The 20,605-nt window shown below is 34.3% G+C and overlaps 5 protein-coding genes across 5 annotated transcripts; 3 read left to right on the plus strand and 2 right to left on the minus strand.

Moving 5' to 3' along the window:
- Nucleotides 1–671: 671 nt before the first annotated feature.
- On the minus strand, nucleotides 672–1,842 carry LOC8264666 (basic leucine zipper 43). Its single transcript, XM_015716493.2, has one exon. It carries the CDS (start codon nucleotides 1,521–1,523, stop codon nucleotides 945–947), a length of 579 nt encoding a protein of 192 aa, XP_015571979.1. The 5' UTR covers nucleotides 1,524–1,842; the 3' UTR covers nucleotides 672–944.
- Nucleotides 1,843–6,913: 5,071 nt separating this feature from the next.
- On the minus strand, nucleotides 6,914–9,617 carry LOC8264667. The gene is given in 2 exon segments (XM_025156576.2): nucleotides 6,914–7,312; nucleotides 8,057–9,617. A coding segment is annotated over 1 exon segment (1,446 nt). The 5' UTR covers nucleotides 9,506–9,617; the 3' UTR covers nucleotides 6,914–7,312; nucleotides 8,057–8,059.
- Nucleotides 9,618–12,802: 3,185 nt separating this feature from the next.
- On the plus strand, nucleotides 12,803–14,508 carry LOC8264668. The gene is made up of 2 exons (XM_002514546.4): nucleotides 12,803–13,728; nucleotides 13,815–14,508. The coding sequence occupies exons 1-2, from the start codon at nucleotides 13,644–13,646 to the stop codon at nucleotides 14,165–14,167; spliced, it is 438 nt and encodes a 145-aa protein (XP_002514592.2). The 5' UTR covers nucleotides 12,803–13,643; the 3' UTR covers nucleotides 14,168–14,508.
- A 210-nt stretch (nucleotides 14,509–14,718) lies between these two features.
- Nucleotides 14,719–17,484, plus strand: LOC8264669 (UDP-glycosyltransferase 89B2). The gene is made up of 2 exons (XM_002514547.4): nucleotides 14,719–14,724; nucleotides 15,441–17,484. Exons 1-2 carry the CDS (start codon nucleotides 14,719–14,721, stop codon nucleotides 17,052–17,054), a joined length of 1,620 nt encoding a protein of 539 aa, XP_002514593.3. The 3' UTR covers nucleotides 17,055–17,484.
- A 902-nt stretch (nucleotides 17,485–18,386) lies between these two features.
- On the plus strand, nucleotides 18,387–20,248 carry LOC8264670 (flavonol 3-O-glucosyltransferase UGT89B1). Its single transcript, XM_002514548.4, has one exon. The coding sequence runs from the start codon at nucleotides 18,627–18,629 to the stop codon at nucleotides 20,010–20,012; it is 1,386 nt and encodes a 461-aa protein (XP_002514594.1). The 5' UTR covers nucleotides 18,387–18,626; the 3' UTR covers nucleotides 20,013–20,248.
- Nucleotides 20,249–20,605: the final 357 nt, after the last annotated feature.

The following is a 20,605-nucleotide window of genomic DNA, read 5'->3' on the forward strand; positions in this document are numbered from 1 at the left end:
CTAGTTGATGAATACATTTGCCTCCATTTAGGTTTTCTTGTCCTCAGTGAGAGGAGACGAAGCTTCTCTAAATTAATTTTGTATCCTTAAATAGAAATGTAAGATGGAGAAAGTCATTCAAAGCTCCCCTCTTTACTGGGTCCTTGCAAATTATGGAACAGTGCTTTAATATCACACCAATCTTTTTCTTTCCTGAACTGTATTGAGTGCATATTCACTGCAATATTAATTAGAGGAATTATTAGATGGGATAGGATAGGTGCACTTAAGTGATCGGGGACCCTTCATCCGAACATGAGTTGAAACCTCCGATAATTTCCTGCCAACCATCTTATTTGACAATGTCCATGGAGAATGGAGACTTTTGCATATCCAAATTCATTATACAAAGACATAGAACAAAATATGCTGTATCCGACATTACAAGGGACAGTCGAGTAAAGAAAATCTGAAAAATCAGGGCATAAACTAGATAACTTTTGTTGGACATGACTGTTGTTTTATGTTTCTGCTGGTATAATAGTAGTAGTTATTGTAACTCTTATTGCACTGACACCTCATAATCTTGCTTTCTGATTTCCTTCTTTCCTGAATACTGTATATCTGATTTTAAGTTGGAAGTGAGAGCTTTCAAATTAATATGTTAGGAAACTAAATCATGAAACCTATGATAACGCAATCTGCCAATACAGAGTTGTAAACTATTAACTATATTTGGGGAAGTCTATAATTATCTGTTTGCTTCAGGAAAGTGTTAAGCTTGCAAGTGTACCTCAAACTAACTGACTATATGGCGGCATATTGTTGTCCTCTAAATGTGACATAATTTGAACTAGCCTCAACAAAGTAAAAGCTGAGTGACAAATTCCAGCTCTCTGATTAGTTTATACAATCTATTTTATTCCCTGAAGAAACCCATGTATATGATTCTGATGATAGATTGATCAGTTTGAAGTTTCACCTCTAAGGCGGTTGGGATTGCAGATGCTCTCTTCAACATTTCTCATGGGTATGAGTAAGTCGGACAGAACAAGTTGAAGAGAAGAAACTCTCTCCTTGAGCTGGGAATTCTCTTGGAGGATTTGCTGGTTGTTCTCTAACAAATGAATAACCTTCTCGGAAAGCTGATGATTCATGGTTCGGAGATGATTAACCTGACAGTCAAGCTCTTCGATTTGCTTCTTCTTGCGTATGCGTGATCTTCGAGCAGATTCTCTGTTGGATATCATCCTCTTAAGTTTTCTCTCGTGGGAGTTACCTACTTGGTGATTACTCGTCTTGTTCAAAGAAGAGTCCGCACTGGCAGGTGATGTATTTGTAGAGAATATATGGAGCGGGAAATGGATTGGAGAGTTGGATGGGAATGATCTACTGAAGAAACTCGAGCTGGATTCTGGATTCTGAGATAAATTTGCATAAGATAGAGTGTTGTCTGTAGGAGACAGAGAGAGAAGACCTGGAACTGAGGAGTTTGCATGAGGTGGATAATGGAATCCCTTGATTTCATGTGGCTCCATGACCATACAATCGGGTTAAGAAAAGAAGGAAGCCTGAAGAGAGAGATTGGGTTTTCTCTTTTTCTTTCTAAATTGATCCTTCAACAACAATTGGCAAGAGAGTTTCTTATTATCCAAGTACATATGATAATCTTATGTGGGTTGGTGTGCATGGAAACAAGCAAGTAAATCTTCATCTCATATATACATATTACCAATACTTGCATGTTAGATCAATAGCTTTATAGTTTGCACCTACCTCTTGATGTCAGCATAATCTACAATTGATGCTTTATAATGAACAAAGGATACTCTAGCAATTAATGTAAGTGCAGAAGAGTACAAATTGAACAAAAGGAAAAAGTGATTTCAAAATCGTCGAATAGTGTGCATATAAAATGATAATAATTTGTTGAGCTTAATTAAAATTTTAAATTCAAATCTTAAATATGTAATTATATTAAAATTTTAATATTATTTTGATATTTATAAAAGTTCTATTAAGTAAGTTTCTCTATATCTATATATATATATATATAAAAGATTTTAAACTTTTGCACGGAATTATAGCATGTTAGGTTTCATATTTTGGCATGAATTTGACTAGAGAAAAAGTAAGACCATTTTTGAGTTAGTGTGGCGAAGAAGGTGACTGATAGGTTAGGTTTGAATTAGTTCTTTCTTTTCATCATGTAAGCTTCCTCTTATTATAGCATCACATTGAGGAATTCTGTTGAGACAGGTTCAATAATTACATGTTTTGTCTCGTAGTACCTAAATAGTTTCAACAATATGATCAAAACAATGCTAAACTACACTGAAACTATTAATAGTTCAAGAATTATTATTATTATTATTATTATTACTTTGGAAGGGTTTCAGCAATAAATCAATGACCTCATCTGAAATTATATTGGAGCTTGGAAAACTGAACTAATCCCCGTACATGTTTTCAGTAACATTTTGTACAAGACAAGCGATACCCAAATGTGGAGATGAAGAAATAGGAGTCTACAATATTTACTTTTCGAAAAAACAAAAAGCAAAATAGGTAAAGTAAACAGGGCTAACATGCATCATAGATAAATGATATACAATATTGGCATGCCTTCAAGAAGATGAAAGTTAAAAGATTAGGCACAGCTAATCATGCTTTATTGACAAAGTATCCTTAAGATAAGGTTAAAAGAACCAAATGATACAACCTTAGTGATCTATAATTCTCACTTAAGCATAATAAATAAGGAAATGGAGTATATAATCATGAAATAAACCTATGTGACTTGTGAAAATGTATATACTTCTGTCTTCTTCTTTTTTACCTTTTCTGTAGCATCTATGATCTAGAGACTTATTTCCACATTCACTACCGCTAATTCTAAAACTAAATTAAACACGAGGCTAAAACTATAGCTTCTATTTCTTCTTGCCATCATAAGTTGATTTAAGAAAGGTAAAAGGAATTAGGCAAGTGTTAAGTCTGTAAAATGACACTATATTTTTGCCATCGTATAAGACGAGAGAAATGAAAATTACTTTTCTTTTTTGTTCTATTATTCATGGAAAATCTAACGAGTAATAAATTATATAACAGGTAAAAGCGATAACCCACTTAATATAAATGTGACACTTTTATCCGCGAAGTGCATATGATCTTACTAGATAACCATGTTTGTAGTATTATTCTTTTTTGTTTTCCTTTACCTTCCTCATCCTTTATGCTTGTAAATTCTAAAAGAGTTTGAATATGCTAATACACAAGATTTATAAGAGTTGGTTCTTGTTACATAGGCTTCACTTATTTTCTGATAGTGCAATTTAAAAGCATTGCAATGTATAATTATTAATGATGCTTTTTTAAATTTTTTTATAAGGTAAGGGTTTGAGTTGGTGATAAGTATAGGGGTGGATAAATAAAATAAATAAATATATAAGAAAACTAAGCTGACTAAAAATCGACCAAAAAATATTTAATTAAGTGACCCATGATGGTTTTGATTTATTTAAAAAACTGGTATTCAGTTAGATTTTGATTTCCATATTGAAAAAGTTGTCAGTTTAATTTTTTTAAAGAGTTTACTTTTCAGTCATCTTTATATGTTTATATTATTGGTTTTTATCTATTATTCAATATTTATTCAACATTTCCAAATTATGTGTTTTGTATATTATATTTACTCATATTTTTTATTTTATATATTTATTTCTATTTAAATTTTCTGTTTTGCTTTCTTTTTTCAATTAAGAAAATAGATAAAAGTTTGGCTTTTGACTGATTAAACAAGCAGCTTTTATAGTTTGAGTTTAGATTTTTAGCAAAAATTAAAATCAAACTTAACTGGTCTTTATTTTTTTAATATATTTTTATAATTATAATTGAAACATGCCTATTCCTAGTAATAAAAGAAACATTTAGGTGTGAAATTTTAATTGAAAGCTGTTGTACTTTATCATATAAATTTATAAAGATTAATATTATTTTAATTTTAGTTATTTATTAATATAATTAAATACTATATTAATGGTATTAAAAAATTATAAAATTTATCTATATAATTTTGATTTGTATATATTCTTGAATTTTGAGAGTTATTAATCATATTTTGATGATTACAAATAATTAAGAATGACTAATTTTATGTTTGAGTATTTATGTGCAAGGAAAGAAAATAGGTTCTTTTAAGACAAGGCGGATTTATACCCATGAACTTTTATTCACGGCCGTGAGACATCAGTTTCCTAGGAATAAAGAATTCTCACCTCAAATAGCAAAAATAATTGTAGCGTTCAAGATATCATTCCTAGTCGTGAAAACGAGAATTCACGATCGTGAAGAAATATTCACGTTCGTGAAAATGATCTCTTCCTCAGAATTAGAAGATACCACAGAAGGGTTTACGAGGAGAGATCCCAATCTGTGAATGAGATCTTTCCAACCGTGAAGAATAATTCACGCTCTAAAAACTGATCTTCTCCTTAAAACTTGAAAAATACTACAGAAGAGTTTACGGAGAAAGTTCTCAAGCCGTAAACACGAATTTCCGGCCGTGAACAGATTTTTCCAGTCGTGAAGGTTCACGCCCGTAAATGATAAAAACTCTCCAAGTCTTCAAAGAATCACAGAAGAGCTTATGGCCAAAGTTTTCAAGCTGTGAAACCAAAGTTTCCCGCTGTGAACTTTGTTCATGGCTGTGAAAGCAATTTACACTGCCGTGAAGAAACATTCACGACCATGATGGGTTCCAGCTTTTCAAATATATTTTCCGTGCTGATTGTTTCACTGCCATAAAGAATTATTCACGCCCATGAAACTGCATTTGTGGCAGTTGTTGAAACAATTGCATTTAATAAGGATGCAACGACTCTATTTCACTTAAAAGTATTTAAACATAATTTCTAAGTGTTCTAGATTAAGCAAGAGTATTTATCTTGAACCCCCATTTGCATTTACTCTCAGCAATTCAAAATCTTCATCTTTTTATATTGTATTAAAAATTCAAATTTGTGATTGAATCTTTGGGTAGTTGAGTATTAAATTCTTATATTTAAAGCTTAAAAGGTAAAACTAAGTGTTTGGATAAGGGATTAAAAGCTCTTGTAATTAAAATTGAAAATCTTAGATTGTGTTAGAGTGTAAGCCTAGGAAAATACTTGATTAAAGTGTGAGCCTTTGGGAAAACAGTAGGTTTATCTTTAGCTTTGTAAAAAATCACAAATAGAATTAGGTTTGTAATTCTATTTGATAGTGGAAATCTCAAGAAAATTTTTCAGAAAAGGATGTAAGCAAGAGTTGGTCGAACTACTATAAATTTTTAATGTTGTGAGTTGTATTTGATTTTCTATTTTTGATTTAGTTTGTTTTAATTTTTATTTTCAACCAATTCACTTTCTCTTAGTTGCCACTAGAATTATATATATAATTAAAATTATATTTAGATTTATTAATAATATATGTTAAATAGAAGGACTTATAAAATTAATAAATTATTTAAAACAATAGCAATTTTATAGTTAAATAAATAGGATTATAATGATAAAGGGAAAACCGACTCTAATTAGGATTCAGGCAGAGGTAGAAGTTGTCTTAACTCTACAAAATCAGCCTTACAGGGAGAAGATTACCGACTCTGCTTGCAACATTATTTTTATGAGAACCATATATATCGACTGCCCTTTTTATTATTATTATTATTTTGTTAATTGAAGAAGAAGAAGAAGAAGAAAGAAAGAAAGAAACAGAATGAACTTTTCATTTACTAAAAATAAGTTATAGTTTGAACTTTTAGCCCCTCGTCCAGTTACCTCCTAAACTTATGCGGGTTGATCAAATCTTAACTTTCTCATCAAATTCTATTTATAATTCAAATAAACCAAATTAGAAGTTGATATTGGGGGATTCAGTATCATCAATCAATCAGGAAAATGATTCAACATTGATGCCAGGTGCTGAAATGGGAACCGTGGTGGAAAGACGATCCTGATAAGAGTGTAGATATAGAGTGGAGAACGGTGAAGCCATCTTTCACTTTCATTGTTACAATCAAAAGAAATATAGTGTTCACTAATACATTGACCACCCAATTCTACTGTGAAAACAAATGAAGATTCTACAATCTCTAATCCCTATTAAAGACGAGGGAATCAGTGAAGCCATAATTAGGACTTGCAAATGGGGTTTACTTGCTCTGGTAGAATTACTGGTTACTGATCTGGAAAGACTTGTTTTGCTTTCCCTTTTCTTTAAAAGAAATTTTGCTTTCGTCTCCTGTTCTGCTCCTCCCTTTTGAAGTGATAGAAAGATACTTCCAAGCTGCACTACCAAACACAAGTGATCATCTTCATGATGAAGAAATTGTTTTAGTACATGTGCATTATTGTACTTTGCAAACTGCAATCCTTCTACCCCTTTTGTTATAAAGCTTCAGACATCTTTACATTCATTATCTTCCAACTTTATAACGATGGTGCCCAACTGACATTTCATTTAAATGACCTTAATCATCATGAAAACAGAAGTAAAGATTGCACTCAAACTTGCAAGTTTCCTTTGCCTTTTACCCCTCTCATTAACTAGTAATTATCCCAAATGATGTGTAAGATGGTGACACTATACCTGCTTTTTGTGCTTAACCTTTTAAGTCAGAATATGCTTTAAGCAACTTCATTTCAAAATTCTTCTACTGTTTATTGCAACAAGATTTTCTTCCAATTCAACTTTCCCCTTTTTTCTGGGGAAAAGGTTTTTTTTTTTTTTTTTAACAAAAAAAGGAGAAAGAGAAGTCCAGTTGGCTTCCACATTCCAGGTGACAGTAAACGGACATTAAAAGGATGAAATATTGTGTTATCGTGGACAGAATAGCTTGCTGAGGCAGCAGAAAAAAGGAAGTGGAAAATAAAAAATAAATCCATAAAAAAGCTAAATGATAATCCACCTAAGATGCCAGGCCAAAATATATTTCCTCAATTGCAAGAAACATGGATGTTACTCCTAAATGTACCAAGTGTGCAACAAGGGATTCCCCCCAACAAAATACAACTTCTATTGCGCACTAGCAAGTAGTAAACCAACAAATTCTTTAAAAAGGCCTATCTAAACAAGGAAGCTCACATGTTCAAAGTTATAAAACATAATCTAAAACACCTCCCAGCAACAATATCTGGCCTCAATGCTCAGTGTTCTGGTGGATGTTGAAGCCAATCAACTTACTAGCTCAGTCTTACCAACAGCAGCACTTTTTGGTGTTAGACATATTGTTTAAAGTTTTCAGCCATTTTTTCTGTGAGAATACCACTAGCCAACTGGTGATGCCACCGCTCTTCTAGTCATTAAAAATCAATAGTTTAGATGTTGTTCAATAAGAAATTCCCTTCCCATTACTCCTTTCCAAAGAAAGGTTGCACAAAAGGAAAGAACAGAAATAATAAACAGAACATAGGAGTCCACTAATAGTCTCAGAACTTGCTAAAAAAAATTTCTTTCTTCTTTTTTTAGCCATCTTAAATTTGTAATCCACTGCTTTGCCAAATTATGCTATTCAAGATTAGGTATACTTTCCTTTTTAGTCTAACGATGAAAGAGATAATGGATTCATGAAAATGACTATGTCAATGAAATTCATCTTTGCAGTCCCAGCTGTAGTGATATAAACCTTAAATAAATAAAATTCTTTGTTTTAGTAAGGTTGAAGTACATTGTCAAGAAGAGATCAGACTATATTGAATCTGAAAGTCCAAACTGTATCCCTATAAACAATAAAATGAGTCTTAGAAAGCACCTCTGTGGATAAGATAAAATTCCAGATATCCAATGAAGAAATATCAGAAGAAATTAGAATACAGAATCACTGAAAAAACATAAACATTATTGCAACAAAATTTCCCCAAGAGTGCAAATCAGTCATATCAATATTCTTATACTCTCACTCAAACATAATGTATATCATGAAGAATATCATTATCCACACTGGGAAACAAACTCAATAGAACAGCAATATCTACATCCTAAACAAACTAATGCTGAAATTAAAATGTCAAAAAACATACGCGACAAAATGTATTACCCATCAAAGGTGATGACCAACAGCAACAGCTCTTTGTGCTGCTTTCCTTCGTTCATAATCAGCATCATCTGTGGGCAACTCATATCGACATACGGGACAAGTATTCCTAATCCCCAGCCATGGCAAAATGCAGTCCCCATGATATCGATGCGTGCATGGTAACTGCTTTGCTTTCTCCCCAACATTAATCTCATCCTTGCAAACAGCACAGAGTGCATTGTTACTCTCTACGTCCTCTTTTGTCAAAACCACAGACGGAAGCTTCTCAACAACAGATTTAGCTGCCGGAGGACGAACAATCAATGAATTCTCATTTTCAGCAAATTGACCAAACAACATCTCATACTCAGCAGTGTAAATATAATCATCATGATCCCCAAAATACGGCTCAGCATTACGATCATCATGGTCATGATCAGCATGCGAATCCAAATTGTTAGCATTCAATAAAACTTCCCATTCCAAATTCCCGAAGCCTCCAACCCTCTCTACATTAACCATATCCTCAGGTGCAATTACAGGTTAAATTGATAAAGAGACAGAGGCAGCCTCCTCATCATCAACAAACATACTTAGAACTTCCCGTTCATCAACACGACCATCAACTTCCTCCCACTCAAAATCCTCATTATTTTCCCTATGATCCTCCAATTGAAGTGAATCCCAGCAAAGAGGAATTGTAACGCTGGCATCTTCCTCCTCATCATCAACATAATCATCAAAACTATTACAATTATTTCCTAAATTCACATCATCTAATTCATCCCCTGAATTCAATTCAATAGCTAAAGTATTTTCATTATCCTCGGAATCGGAATCAGACCCAAACCCAACAACCCGAATAGCATTTGAATGAAAGCTTACAGTAGACTCAGCCTCACAAGATTGTAACCCAGAAAGCCTTCTTTCAATGAAGAAATCATCTTCATCATTGTTATCATTAATGATAATACTATTATTACCATTATTGTGGCTGTTTATATTTTGAAACTCATAATTCTCTAAACCAAACCCTAATCCTAAATCGAAGTCTAAATGATCCATTCCTAATTCACAAACACCGAAATCAGAGTCATTAATTGAATCAGATACCAAATGGGAAGTGGAACCCATTACCTGAGACTGTTCGACTCGCTGTTGAAAAAGATCCATAACGAAAGTTACTTGATTTTCGCGGTCTAGAAGATCGGCCCCACCCAAAATTACTGACTCCGGATCTGAAACATCACCGTCTTCGGGAATTATGTTGAAAGTATTTTCCTGGGAAAGTGGGTCGTGCAGTGCGGAAGAAGAAGAAGAAGAAGATGAGGAAAAGAGAGGAAAGTATGGTTCGGTTGTTAGGCTACGGTGGGGGTTGCGACGTCGGTGGTGGTGGAGGTGCAGAGAGGAGTCGTCGTCGGGATCGTGGTAGAGGTGGCGGTGGCGGTGAAGGAATGAAATATTTGCCATTTTCGCTTTTATTCTTTATTTTTTTCCGGAAAAAGAGAGAGCTTTTTCTTTTGGATGAAATTTTGAAGTTGAGAATTGTGTGGATTTTGAGTTTTTCATTTCATTTCTTATGCTAAATGAAAAAGATGGCGCTGAAGCTGTGGGTAATTGTCACCATTAGCCCCTGAATTTATACGTTTTTATATTCATATCCTCAATTTTCTATTTATTTCTTAAAAGTCCTGAATTGTGACGGGGTGACAAATGAATGGGTTTGGGCAAGTAGGGTAGGTAGGTTATCAATTAGCTATTTATCTCTTAAATTATGGCTATTTATTTAACGGGTTCAATTGCCACGACGGCGATCTTTGTTTATTTTTCTTAAAAGAATTTACTTAAATTTATATAATTCATACAAATCTTTAAATATATATATATATATATATATATATATATATATTTAATTATTTTTAATATTCTTAAGAAAAATATTATTAATATATTATAATTATTATTGTGACCATATTTTTTAATTTAAAATTTTTTATATATTATATATAGATTCGCTTATAAAAAATAGATATTTTTATATTTATTAATGAATATTTATATTCGATGTTACTCGTTTATAAATGACACATTTTTTAATTATGATCCATTTACCTTTTGTGCATTAATCATTATCATCCATACCTATAAAATAGAGGGAGGTTAGAATGAATAAATGGGCAATAGTAAATTGATTCTCTTATTGGCTTTTCAGCTCCATTTCTATAAACTCAACTGTTACCTTGATCTCGCCCTGCCCCAATCTCTGCCTTGCCTTATCCAATATTAGCTAGCATTTCAAAACACTTAACAAAATTGAGTATTCTATGATTTTTGTACTATCATGCTTTGATATCCCTTGTGCAATCTATTGCCACTTTTTAGTCAAAACCCCTCTTCTTATTAATGTCACTGAATTCCAAACACGAATTTATTGATCCAGTTGGTAGTTATTCAAGCTTCATTTCACAAGCTAAGGAAATACTTCAAGCCTTCAACAATATACAATAAATAGTTAGGCACCATTAAATTCTGTCTCCAATTAATTCTCAGTAAATAGACAGACTTTGAATGATGTGAAATGCAAACCTTCTAACAATGACCTACACATTGTATGCCTCTTTTGAAAGTTACCCAAAGTCCTATGTTTTAAAAAGTTCTTATATAGATTTGGTGTGTATATCATAGGAGAGTGACACGTATGTATTAGTGTTTTATATTTTAGTACCAAATGTTTTACTATGTATATATGAGTGTTTTACATTTTAACATCGAATATTTTATCGATAAAAATACGATTTCACAAAGAGATAATACAAAATTGACATATGCATTGCTTAGCCAAGGCTTTATTGGAGCTCATTCTGATTAATCTTTACTTATCAAGTAACCGATTCTGCTTTAATTCTGCTGTGATTTTGGCAAGTAGTGGTATAGGTTCCAGATCTCATTAGCCAACCATTTCTTACATTTTGAAACAAAAAAAAAAAAGTTAAACATTCTTACATGATCAATTTAAAAAACAAGGAATTGGGTTAAATTGAAATCCTTTTGGAGGGATTGGGAGTGTCCAAATCCAAGTCTGGCAGCAACTTTTGTCAGAGAAAGTACTGCACTTATATCTTGGAAATCTAAGACGCAGCATACAACATCCGGGTCCCTTTCAGAAGCTAAATACAGAGGCCATTGCTGCAGTAACTTATCAGCTTCAGCGGTTGAAATAGTAGCTGCAACATCCTCACATTCCGTAAGTGATTCGTGACAGACTGATCCAAAGGAGCAGTTCGATGAGGAGGGAGAGTGCATAGGGAAAAGAACAAGATGCCTGAACAAAAAGCGGCACCTGCCAAGCTAGAAAATCATATGGTTGGATGCAAGGACAAAGCACATAAAGGTTGATGATGCATCTAATGCTGAAGTGCAGACATGATACGCTGAGTGTAAGATCAAGTGTTAAGAGACACTATCAAAGCTTCTATACATGTGCTGAAATGTAACCAGTTTGTTTCTTTCTTTTCCCCGATTATGAATAGAAATATTTAGTTAGAATTGTGACTTTAGCACACCTGTCGTATATAATCCAATTCTATGAATAATTAATATTAGAGTTTCATTTTACCGGTTTCACGTAACATATAATTATATATCATTTATTCTTTTAGTGAAGTGTATATTTAAAATTAATTTTAAAAATTTTACAAATAATAAAATATTAATTTTAAAAATTTTACAAATAATAAAATATTATTTTTAAAAATTTAATATAGTTATATATTTAAAAATTTAAGTTTAAAATTTTAATTAAATTAAAAAATTATTATTGTGTTTCGTCTGTGTGCATATATATACACACGAATCATTTAAAATTAATTACTATTGTTGATATCTCTCACAATTCACAATGCATGAGTATCACTTCGAATAAGCCAAAAGTCTGCAGTATATACTACATTTATTATTATTGATAAATAAAGTGATGGATGTGTATAGCTTCCATGTGACCATGTTCCTCAAAGGCAACGCCAAGTTAACTTTCTTGAAATTGGTTTGAATGAAGGGAATTTATTCTAAATTTGCCAAAAAAAAACCAAAATGCCATTTTCCTCTTTCAAACTTGGAAATTTACAGTGACCAATATTATATATACAATATTACTTGAGATCAGAATCCCTAAACTGAAAAAGTATCATTTCCCGTACACACAGTGGTACAAACTCAGCAACCAAAAAACAAAGGACACACCATATTCAGCTTCTATGGCGTTGCAGCTGCTTGCTTTTCGATTTTCTATTAGAGACATATATCCCTTACTGTTTCTCGAATCCTTATATCTTTTTTGATGCGGAAGATTTGTTAATTCATATAGGACATAATGATTAAGTGTACTAATATCTTTATAATCATTTAACTTAAGACAATGATTGTAACTAACCATCAATTAGGCGTAAAAGAATGTTCTTTTTCTTTCTTTCTGTCAAATAAACACTCCATCAAAAAGCTTGATCTATCAAATGAAAATAAATACTCCATAGAATGAAGTTACGCTCAGAATTTATATACTAAGAGTATCTCAATCCATATGATATATCATATAAATTAGACTGATCATTACACTCAGCATTAAGATCTCACCGATTAATCTCTCGGACCGACTATTCTTTGAAATTAGAAAGAAGAAAGAGAGAGAGAAAGACCAGTAGAGAAAAAGCTGTTTATTTCTTTGACCAAAGATTTTATATGTGAAAACATGCAGATGTTTATATAGTTTGAATGAAGTATATGTTAGGGTAGCTAGCTCGTCATTTAACAACTATGATTTACAAACCCTAGATGGCTTCTATTTTTTAAATCTCAGTCAAACCCAACTAATTACTAATTAAATAATAACTTGATTAAGTATATGGACTTGTCTCTTAGACAAATAATTTAAAAAAAAAAAAAAAAACATGCTAGCTATTTAATTAAGCGACTGTTAGCCCAGGTAGCTTCCACTAGTATAAGAAACCGTGCCAAATTAGCCAACTATAGCTAGACATTTCTGAATATCTCTTCTCAGTTCTCACTCTCACTTATTTTATAACCTTAGTACAGCAGTATATGAAATCATATTTTCACAAAAACTATATAATATACTCATTTATGGGGAGTAGAGCAGTAATGAAATTATAAAACCCAAAACCCTAGGTTTTGAATGTTGCCAATTTAATTAATTAATTGGCCACCAGGACAAACCCTAGCTCCTCGTTGCATGCATGGCGGCAGACAGGCGCTGAACACTCATATCTTCCATTCCACGCCATCATGCTCCTTTTTCCTAACAATTTTAAGCAAACCCACAAAAAGTACTATACAATATACTTTTCTTATAAATTCAATTTTTCATCAATTTAAAGGTTTGAACGGTATTGCTTTTAGTTATATATTGAGTTTCCCTAAGTATGTGCACCCACATGTTTATTATTCTATACAAAGAAAGATGGAGACCCTAGCTTTGACCTGGTTTTGGACTCTATAAAGACCCTCTTACCTCCTTCAAGATGATTCCTCTCTTTTATAATTAATTAACAAGAAGTTCAACATACCCAAAAGAAGAAAAGGAATTAAGAAGACAATGGTGTCCACAAGGTTGAGCGGCTTTCTACTAGTGTTCATTATGTTACATGTAAGAAACTCAACTGCCCTAATTACCCACCAAGGTACTTGAACCATTCCTTCAATTTCATGGTTATTTTGTGTACAATTATTACTATGTTTCTCGGATTCTTATTTTAATCTTTTGTAGGTAAGGAGAAAGCAATAGTTGCCAAGGAAGATGTGCTTGCAGTAGCAAAAAGCAGTTTGATAAATGCTCATGCTACCATGGCCGATGAAGTTAGTAATACAAAGCTTGGAGGAAGGAAAATGATGTTGAAAATGTTGTTGAAGAAAGATGAAGTTTTGAACACGGATGACACTAAGATTTCAGGTGCAGCTAATTTTGAAGATAGTTGTAAGAAAGGAATTCTGCGTGGAAACTGTAAATTGATGAGTAATAGGATAAGCTCTCATCCTTTGAATGATAGAATGGTCGGCTTTACAACATTCAGCGCTGATTATCATGTGCCCAAATCTCACCCTCCTAAGAATAATCGGTGAGGAAGACAAGACGAGAAGCCCTCAGAAAGATAGCTTCGTGTTATCTTTTTCAATTTTGGTTTAGTTTCGTTTTTTATTTCGTTAGACTTATAGGCTTTCTAATACAAGTGCGGGAATATCTTACTTACTTGTATGTATGCAAATAGAGACTCTAACATTATAATTAAATAGAATTCCACTTTTCTTTGAAGATTTAAGAGTTTCTCTGTTTTTCTTTTTTTCTTTTTCTTTTTTTTTTGTTCGTTTTGTTTTGTTTCTCCTATAGGATTGGCCAGTAATTAAACACATTCAATTAGGATTGGAGACGGACCTGTCCTTGCTTGATAGTCTGTATTCACCAAGTCGAGAAGTTCATTATCACTATCAAGTCGACAAATTCTTAGTGATTCTGATTTCTCTGCCTCTGCCTTCAACAGTTTACTTTCATTATAGATTAAGAAGAGCAGTTTCAAAAATCAATATCATAGAAGGAACAACAGTGTTCATATCTGTTGCTAATCCATCGGATAGAGTGGAAAAACTTGTTGGTCTTTTAAGCTTTCTTGTGAGTTATGGAGGTGATTTTTTGAAGCATATGTACCCTTTCCTGCATACATCCGAAACATTCAAAATAATCAAATTGATTGAGTCAACAACATGCTCAGGAAAAAAAATTATATAGAAACCATCTTTCATGTCAGTCCTTTTTCTTTTTTTTGTTTTATTTTGACAATTGATATTAGTTACTAAGTATACACTAATTAACATCCTTTTCCTTTTGCTGGCTCTTTCTTCTTGTCTTTTCATTTATTTATTCTTTTTTCTCCTTGTGGCTAACATTTATGAATTTTCGTAATGTGTTCTTGTAATTGTGTCTTGGGAAACATAATGACTTAATTAGTAGGGAAGCTAGTTGGCAGTTTCTTGCTGGGATGCTTACGATAAAGTGTTGTTTTAATTTTTAGTTGATTACACAAGAGAATGGCCTCTCTTTAGATTACAATTGGCCACTCACTCAGAATTCGGTCTTCATGAAGTTACGATTCTTTAACCCAATCAGAGTTAATTAACATATATTTGTGTTTGTATGTATGTATGTATCACATGGGGGCACCTAAGAAAAGAGAGATAAATAATAGCTAGTCATTCCAGCAAGGAAGAAGAGCTATGTTTGTGAGTGTTCGGGCCGTGTAAAATGTTGCCTGAATTGGAGTTAGGCCTAGGCCCAGGCCTTTAGACTCTCAACCAAAAACAACAAAAACAAAGGGAATAACATCACAATTTTTACGCGCAGCTCACAGAGCATCTCCCTTTAGAGCTTAAGAATTACACAATAGCAAACGTCAGTCGTGACGTATATCTGATCATCGAACAGCCAAATATAAGCACTTGTTTGTTGTTTCTTAACTCATTTAAAAGCAAGAAACTAAAACCAATCGTATATCACTTTCCATTTGCCACCGTCACCATGGCGCATATCCTAGTCTTTCCATTCCCAAGTTCCGGCCACATTATCCCCCTCCTTGATCTAACCCAAAGCCTCCTCAGCCGCGGCTTGATAATCACCGTCGCTATCACCACCAACAACCTCCCTTTGCTCAATCCTCTCCTTTCCTCTACACAACAACTCCAACACTTACTACTTCCTTCCCCATCTATCAACCCTTCTGCTACTGCTCCTTCTAAAAACCGTCTCTTTTCCATCTTGCGCTTCATGCGTGAAACTCACTATCCTATCCTCCTGAACTGGTTCCAATCTCACACTTCTCCTCCAGTTGCTATTATATCTGATTTCTTTCTCGGCTGGACCTACCACCTCGCTTCTCAACTCGGCTTGCCACGTATCGTTTTCTCTCCTTCAGGGGCTTTTGCTTTCTCTGTTGGCGCCTCTACCTGGTCCGACCAGCCACAGAACGACAACCCTGAAAATCACGATTTTGTTGTGTCGTTTCCTAATATTCCCAATTCCCCATCTTACCCCTGGTGGCAAATCTCTCACTTATACAGGATGCCTAAGGATTCAGATTGGGAGTTTTATAGAGATTCCAATTTGGCTAACATGGCGAGCTGGGGTGTCATTTTCAACTCGTTCACTGAGTTAGAAAGAGTTTACATTGATCACATGAAAAATGAATTTGGAAATGTCCGCGTGTGGGCTGTTGGTCCAGCTCTGCCATCCGATGATGATTTAATGGGACCCGCTGCTAATCGTGGCGGGACCAGCTCCGTGCCATGTCATGATGTGCTGACATGGCTTGACTCTCATCATAAAGATCACTCAGTCGTCTATGTTGCTTTCGGAAGCCGTGCTATGCTGACGTGTGAGCAAATGAATGAGCTGGCTGCTGGATTAGAGAAAAGCGGAGTGGATTTTATACTGTGTGTAAGGCAACAAGGTGACTACGGTATTCTGCCTGATGGATTCGAAGATCGTGTGGCTGGGAGAGGTTTTATTATTAAAGGATGGGCTCCGCAGATGGCTATCCTAAGGCACCGCGCAATCGGCGCGTTTTTGACGCACTGCGGGTGGAACTCGGTGCTTGAAGGTATATCAGCAGGAGTAGTGATGCTGACGTGGCCAATGGGCGCTGACCAATTTACAAATGCACAGTTATTAGTTGGTGAGTTGGAAGTAGGGATGCGAGTTGGCGAAGCAACTCAAAAGATACCCGAGTCAGGTGAGCTGGCAAGGATATTGAGCGAGTCGGTTGAGGAAAATCGTCGGGAGAGAGTGAGAGCCAAGAAGCTGAAAGAGGCAGCGAGGAGTGCTGTGAAAGGAGGGAGCTCAGAAGCAGATTTGGATAGGCTAATTAAGAGGTTGAACGAGCTTAAACTTGAAAATGGCGGTGGGCTTATGATCAGCTCAAATGGAGTGAAGATAGAGAAATATGACACACATATATCATAATTAAAAGCTTTATATACATATAACAGGGATTGGTGTCATGATGCGTTGTAGCAGACTGGAGCATATGGATTCTTATTCAACTTTATATATATATTGAAGATCACACGCATATATCTATATATATATAGTTACCGGAGAATTTGTTCGTCTCCCACCCATTAAAGTTGAGAGGAGGAAGAAGAAACAGAAAGGATGTCACAGAAGTCTTTGCATCTGTAGGATGGAATTTCATTAAACTGATCTTAAATGAAAGTAAAGTTTCTGAATTTCTTTTTAAGAATTCGTATATTCTTTTCTATTTGTTGTGAACTATATTTAGAAAGTTTAGAAACCCATAATCCCTAAATTATTGTGCATTTAATGTTCATAATTGTTATTATTTTGACAAAACGAAATGTCAATATTTCTTAATAAAGTGCTCTTTCTTTTTTCCCTTGCGTACATAATTATTTCTTGTTACAAACATATTAATAATAATGATCTCATTATTATCTATATTTATAAAAAAAAATATTAAATGAGGTGGTATATAATAATTCTTACAATATTATTTTATTGATAGAAAAATAATTTAAAAAAAAAAACATTATAAATCAGGTCAGAGGAACAATTAAATTAAAGCGGCTACACAGCATTATTGAATCTTATATACAAAGGTATTTTGTCGCCATGTTTATTGAATCTTATCATCTTTTTTTATTATTATTTGTTCTTAAACCATTTTCAGGTAATTAAACACAAAATTAACTATAACTTGCAATTTTGTATGCCCTTCATATTAGTACTGAAAAGAACAAAGTAGAACTTCGTTTGCACTTAATCAAGGTGTCATTTGTCCTCTCTTTTCAAGACACGTGTTTTTATGCAGGAAATATATTTGATCCCATCATTTTTCCTGCTCTAACCATATTAAATCGTGATGCTCATTTTGCGCAGAGGTAATCACGATTTGGTTTTTGAGATTTTTTTTAATATTATTCTAATAAAAAATTCATTTTTAAACATTGTATTAATTTCTCTTTATTTTATAATATCTATTAATTTATTTATCAATTTTATTGTTAAATTAAATGAAAAAAGTAAAAATATCCATCAATTAATTAGTATTTTATAGTACACTAATTTTCTCCTATAATATATTCCTCCCTCCTCTATTAATTTTAGCTTAAACATCGGGTCATAGCTCGGTGATTATAGAAACTAGTAGCAGTGACATTCATATTCTGAAGGACAAATATTAAAACTAACTCTATAATGATTCTTAGGAAAAAGAGTTACCTGAGATGATAAAATGGACTTGGGCTAGGCCCATGAATCAATTTAAATCCCTTTGTTTTTCCTGAAAATGCGGCGCACTTCACACCCTCGGAGCACCTCCGCATCTCGGACCTTTTACAAAATAGCAAACGTCAGTCATGACGTATAGCTACTAGCTAATCAGAATAGCTTTTGTTCCCATTCCAATATATAATCAACTTCTCCGCCCTCCTTCTTTAACTACACTTGTCCAAGCATCCATTTTTAAAACACTAACCAAGCAGCAAATAGTTTATTATCTATTTACTTAGAGCCATGTTCACCACCTCCCAACAAGGTGGCGCACACATCTTAGTCTTCCCATTCTCAAGTTCCGGTCACGTTATCCCCCTCTTAGACCTAACCCGCAGCCTCCTCAACCGTGGCTTGGTAATTACAGTTGTCATCACCACTGACAACCTCCCTTTACTCAACCCTCTCCTTTCCTCTCACTCCCCAACCCAACTACACCACTTAGTCCTTCCGTCCCCGGATATCGACGATGCCTCTTCTACTACACACCCCCTTATTGCTAAACTACGCTCAATGCATGCCCACTATCCCTTCCTCTTAAACTGGTTCAAGTCCCACGCTTCTCCTCCTCTTGCTATTATCTCCGACTTCTTTCTTGGCTGGACTCATCACCTCGCTTCTCAACTCGGCCTGCCACGTGTCGTCTTCTCACCCTCTGGTGCCTCTGCGTTTTCTGTTTTAACTTCTATCTGGCATGACCAGCCACAAAACGAGAACGGTAACTTGGATTTCGTGGTGTCGTTTCCGAAAATTCCGAATTCGCCATCCTATCCATGGTGGCAAATCTTTCATATCTACAGGATGTCTAAGGATTCAGACTGGGAATTTTTTAGAGATTCTTATTTGGCTAATATAGCGAGCTGGGGTATCATTTTCAACTCGTTCACTGAGTTAGAGGGAGTTTACATTGACCACGTTAAAAAAGAATTTGGAAATGACCGCGTGTGGGCCGTCGGTCCAGCTCTACCGTCCAATGACGATTTAATGGGACCCGTTGCTAATCGGGGTGGGACGAGCTCCGTGCCATGTCATGATGTGCTGACATGGCTTGATTCGCGGGAAGATCTTTCAGTCGTGTACGTTGCATTTGGGAGCTGGACTGTGTTGACGAGTAAACAAATGGAAGTGCTGGTAGCAGGATTAGAGAAAAGTGGAGTGAGTTTTATATTGTGTGCAAGGCAAGCAGGTGATCACAGCGTTCTTCTGGACGGATTTGAAGATCGGACGGCTGGTAGAGGTTTTATTGTGAAAGGATGGGCTCCACAGGTAGCTATCTTGAGGCACCGTGCTGTGGGCGCGTTCTTGACTCATTGCGGCTGGAATTCGGTGCTTGAAGGGATATCAGCGGGAGTAGTGATGCTGACATGGCCAATGAGTGCTGACCAGTTTACAAATGCACAGTTACTAGCTGATGAGTTGAAAGTCGGGATCCGAGTTGGTGAAGCGACTCAGAAGATACCCGATTCAGATGAGTTGGCTCGGATATTGGCGGAGTCCGTTAAGAAAAATCTGCCGGAGAGAGTGAAAGCTAAGGAGCTGCAAGAGGCAGCGTTGAATGCTGTCAAAGGAGGGAGCTCAGATGCAGATTTGGATGGGTTAGTTAGTAGGTTGAATGAACTTAAAACCTGAAATTAAGTGGTGAAATTGAGAGATAAGCCTATTGCTATTGCTTTTGCTATAATACGCACAGATTATTAATTTGTATTGGTATTTTAATTTCATTTTTTGGGTCTCGAGGGAAGGCATGAAAGTATAGGGAAATACTTGGCAGGCTGGCTGCCCTCCACGGTCCCACCCATAAAAGCCAAAATAAAAGTTACAAAAAATGGAAGAAAACACCTTCCTTCTTTCTTCTTCCCTTTGAAGATTCCATCTTATATCAATATTATATAGGGTAAAACTTATCTAGAGTGTACCCAATATAGAAATACTCTTTATATAATTATAGAAAATGGAGCTAATTAATAAATAAAAATAAATTTTATATTATAATAAATTATAAATTATAAAAATAAATGCTAATTTCTTCAAAAAATATTTTTTATATGGTAATATTATAATCTATATTTTTATTTTAAATAAGGCAATGCTATAAGAAAAAGTTTAATTTTTAAATCTCTATTGCACTATAATCTTTTTAAAAGTAATAAATTTTGTTTGATTTCAAATAGGTAACTTAAGTATATAAGTTTCTGTTCACACATGAATCTTTTATTGCATTG

The sequence above is a fragment of the Ricinus communis genome, chromosome 4 (assembly GCF_019578655.1).
Source record: "Ricinus communis isolate WT05 ecotype wild-type chromosome 4, ASM1957865v1, whole genome shotgun sequence".
Taxonomy (NCBI): domain Eukaryota; kingdom Viridiplantae; phylum Streptophyta; class Magnoliopsida; order Malpighiales; family Euphorbiaceae; genus Ricinus; species Ricinus communis.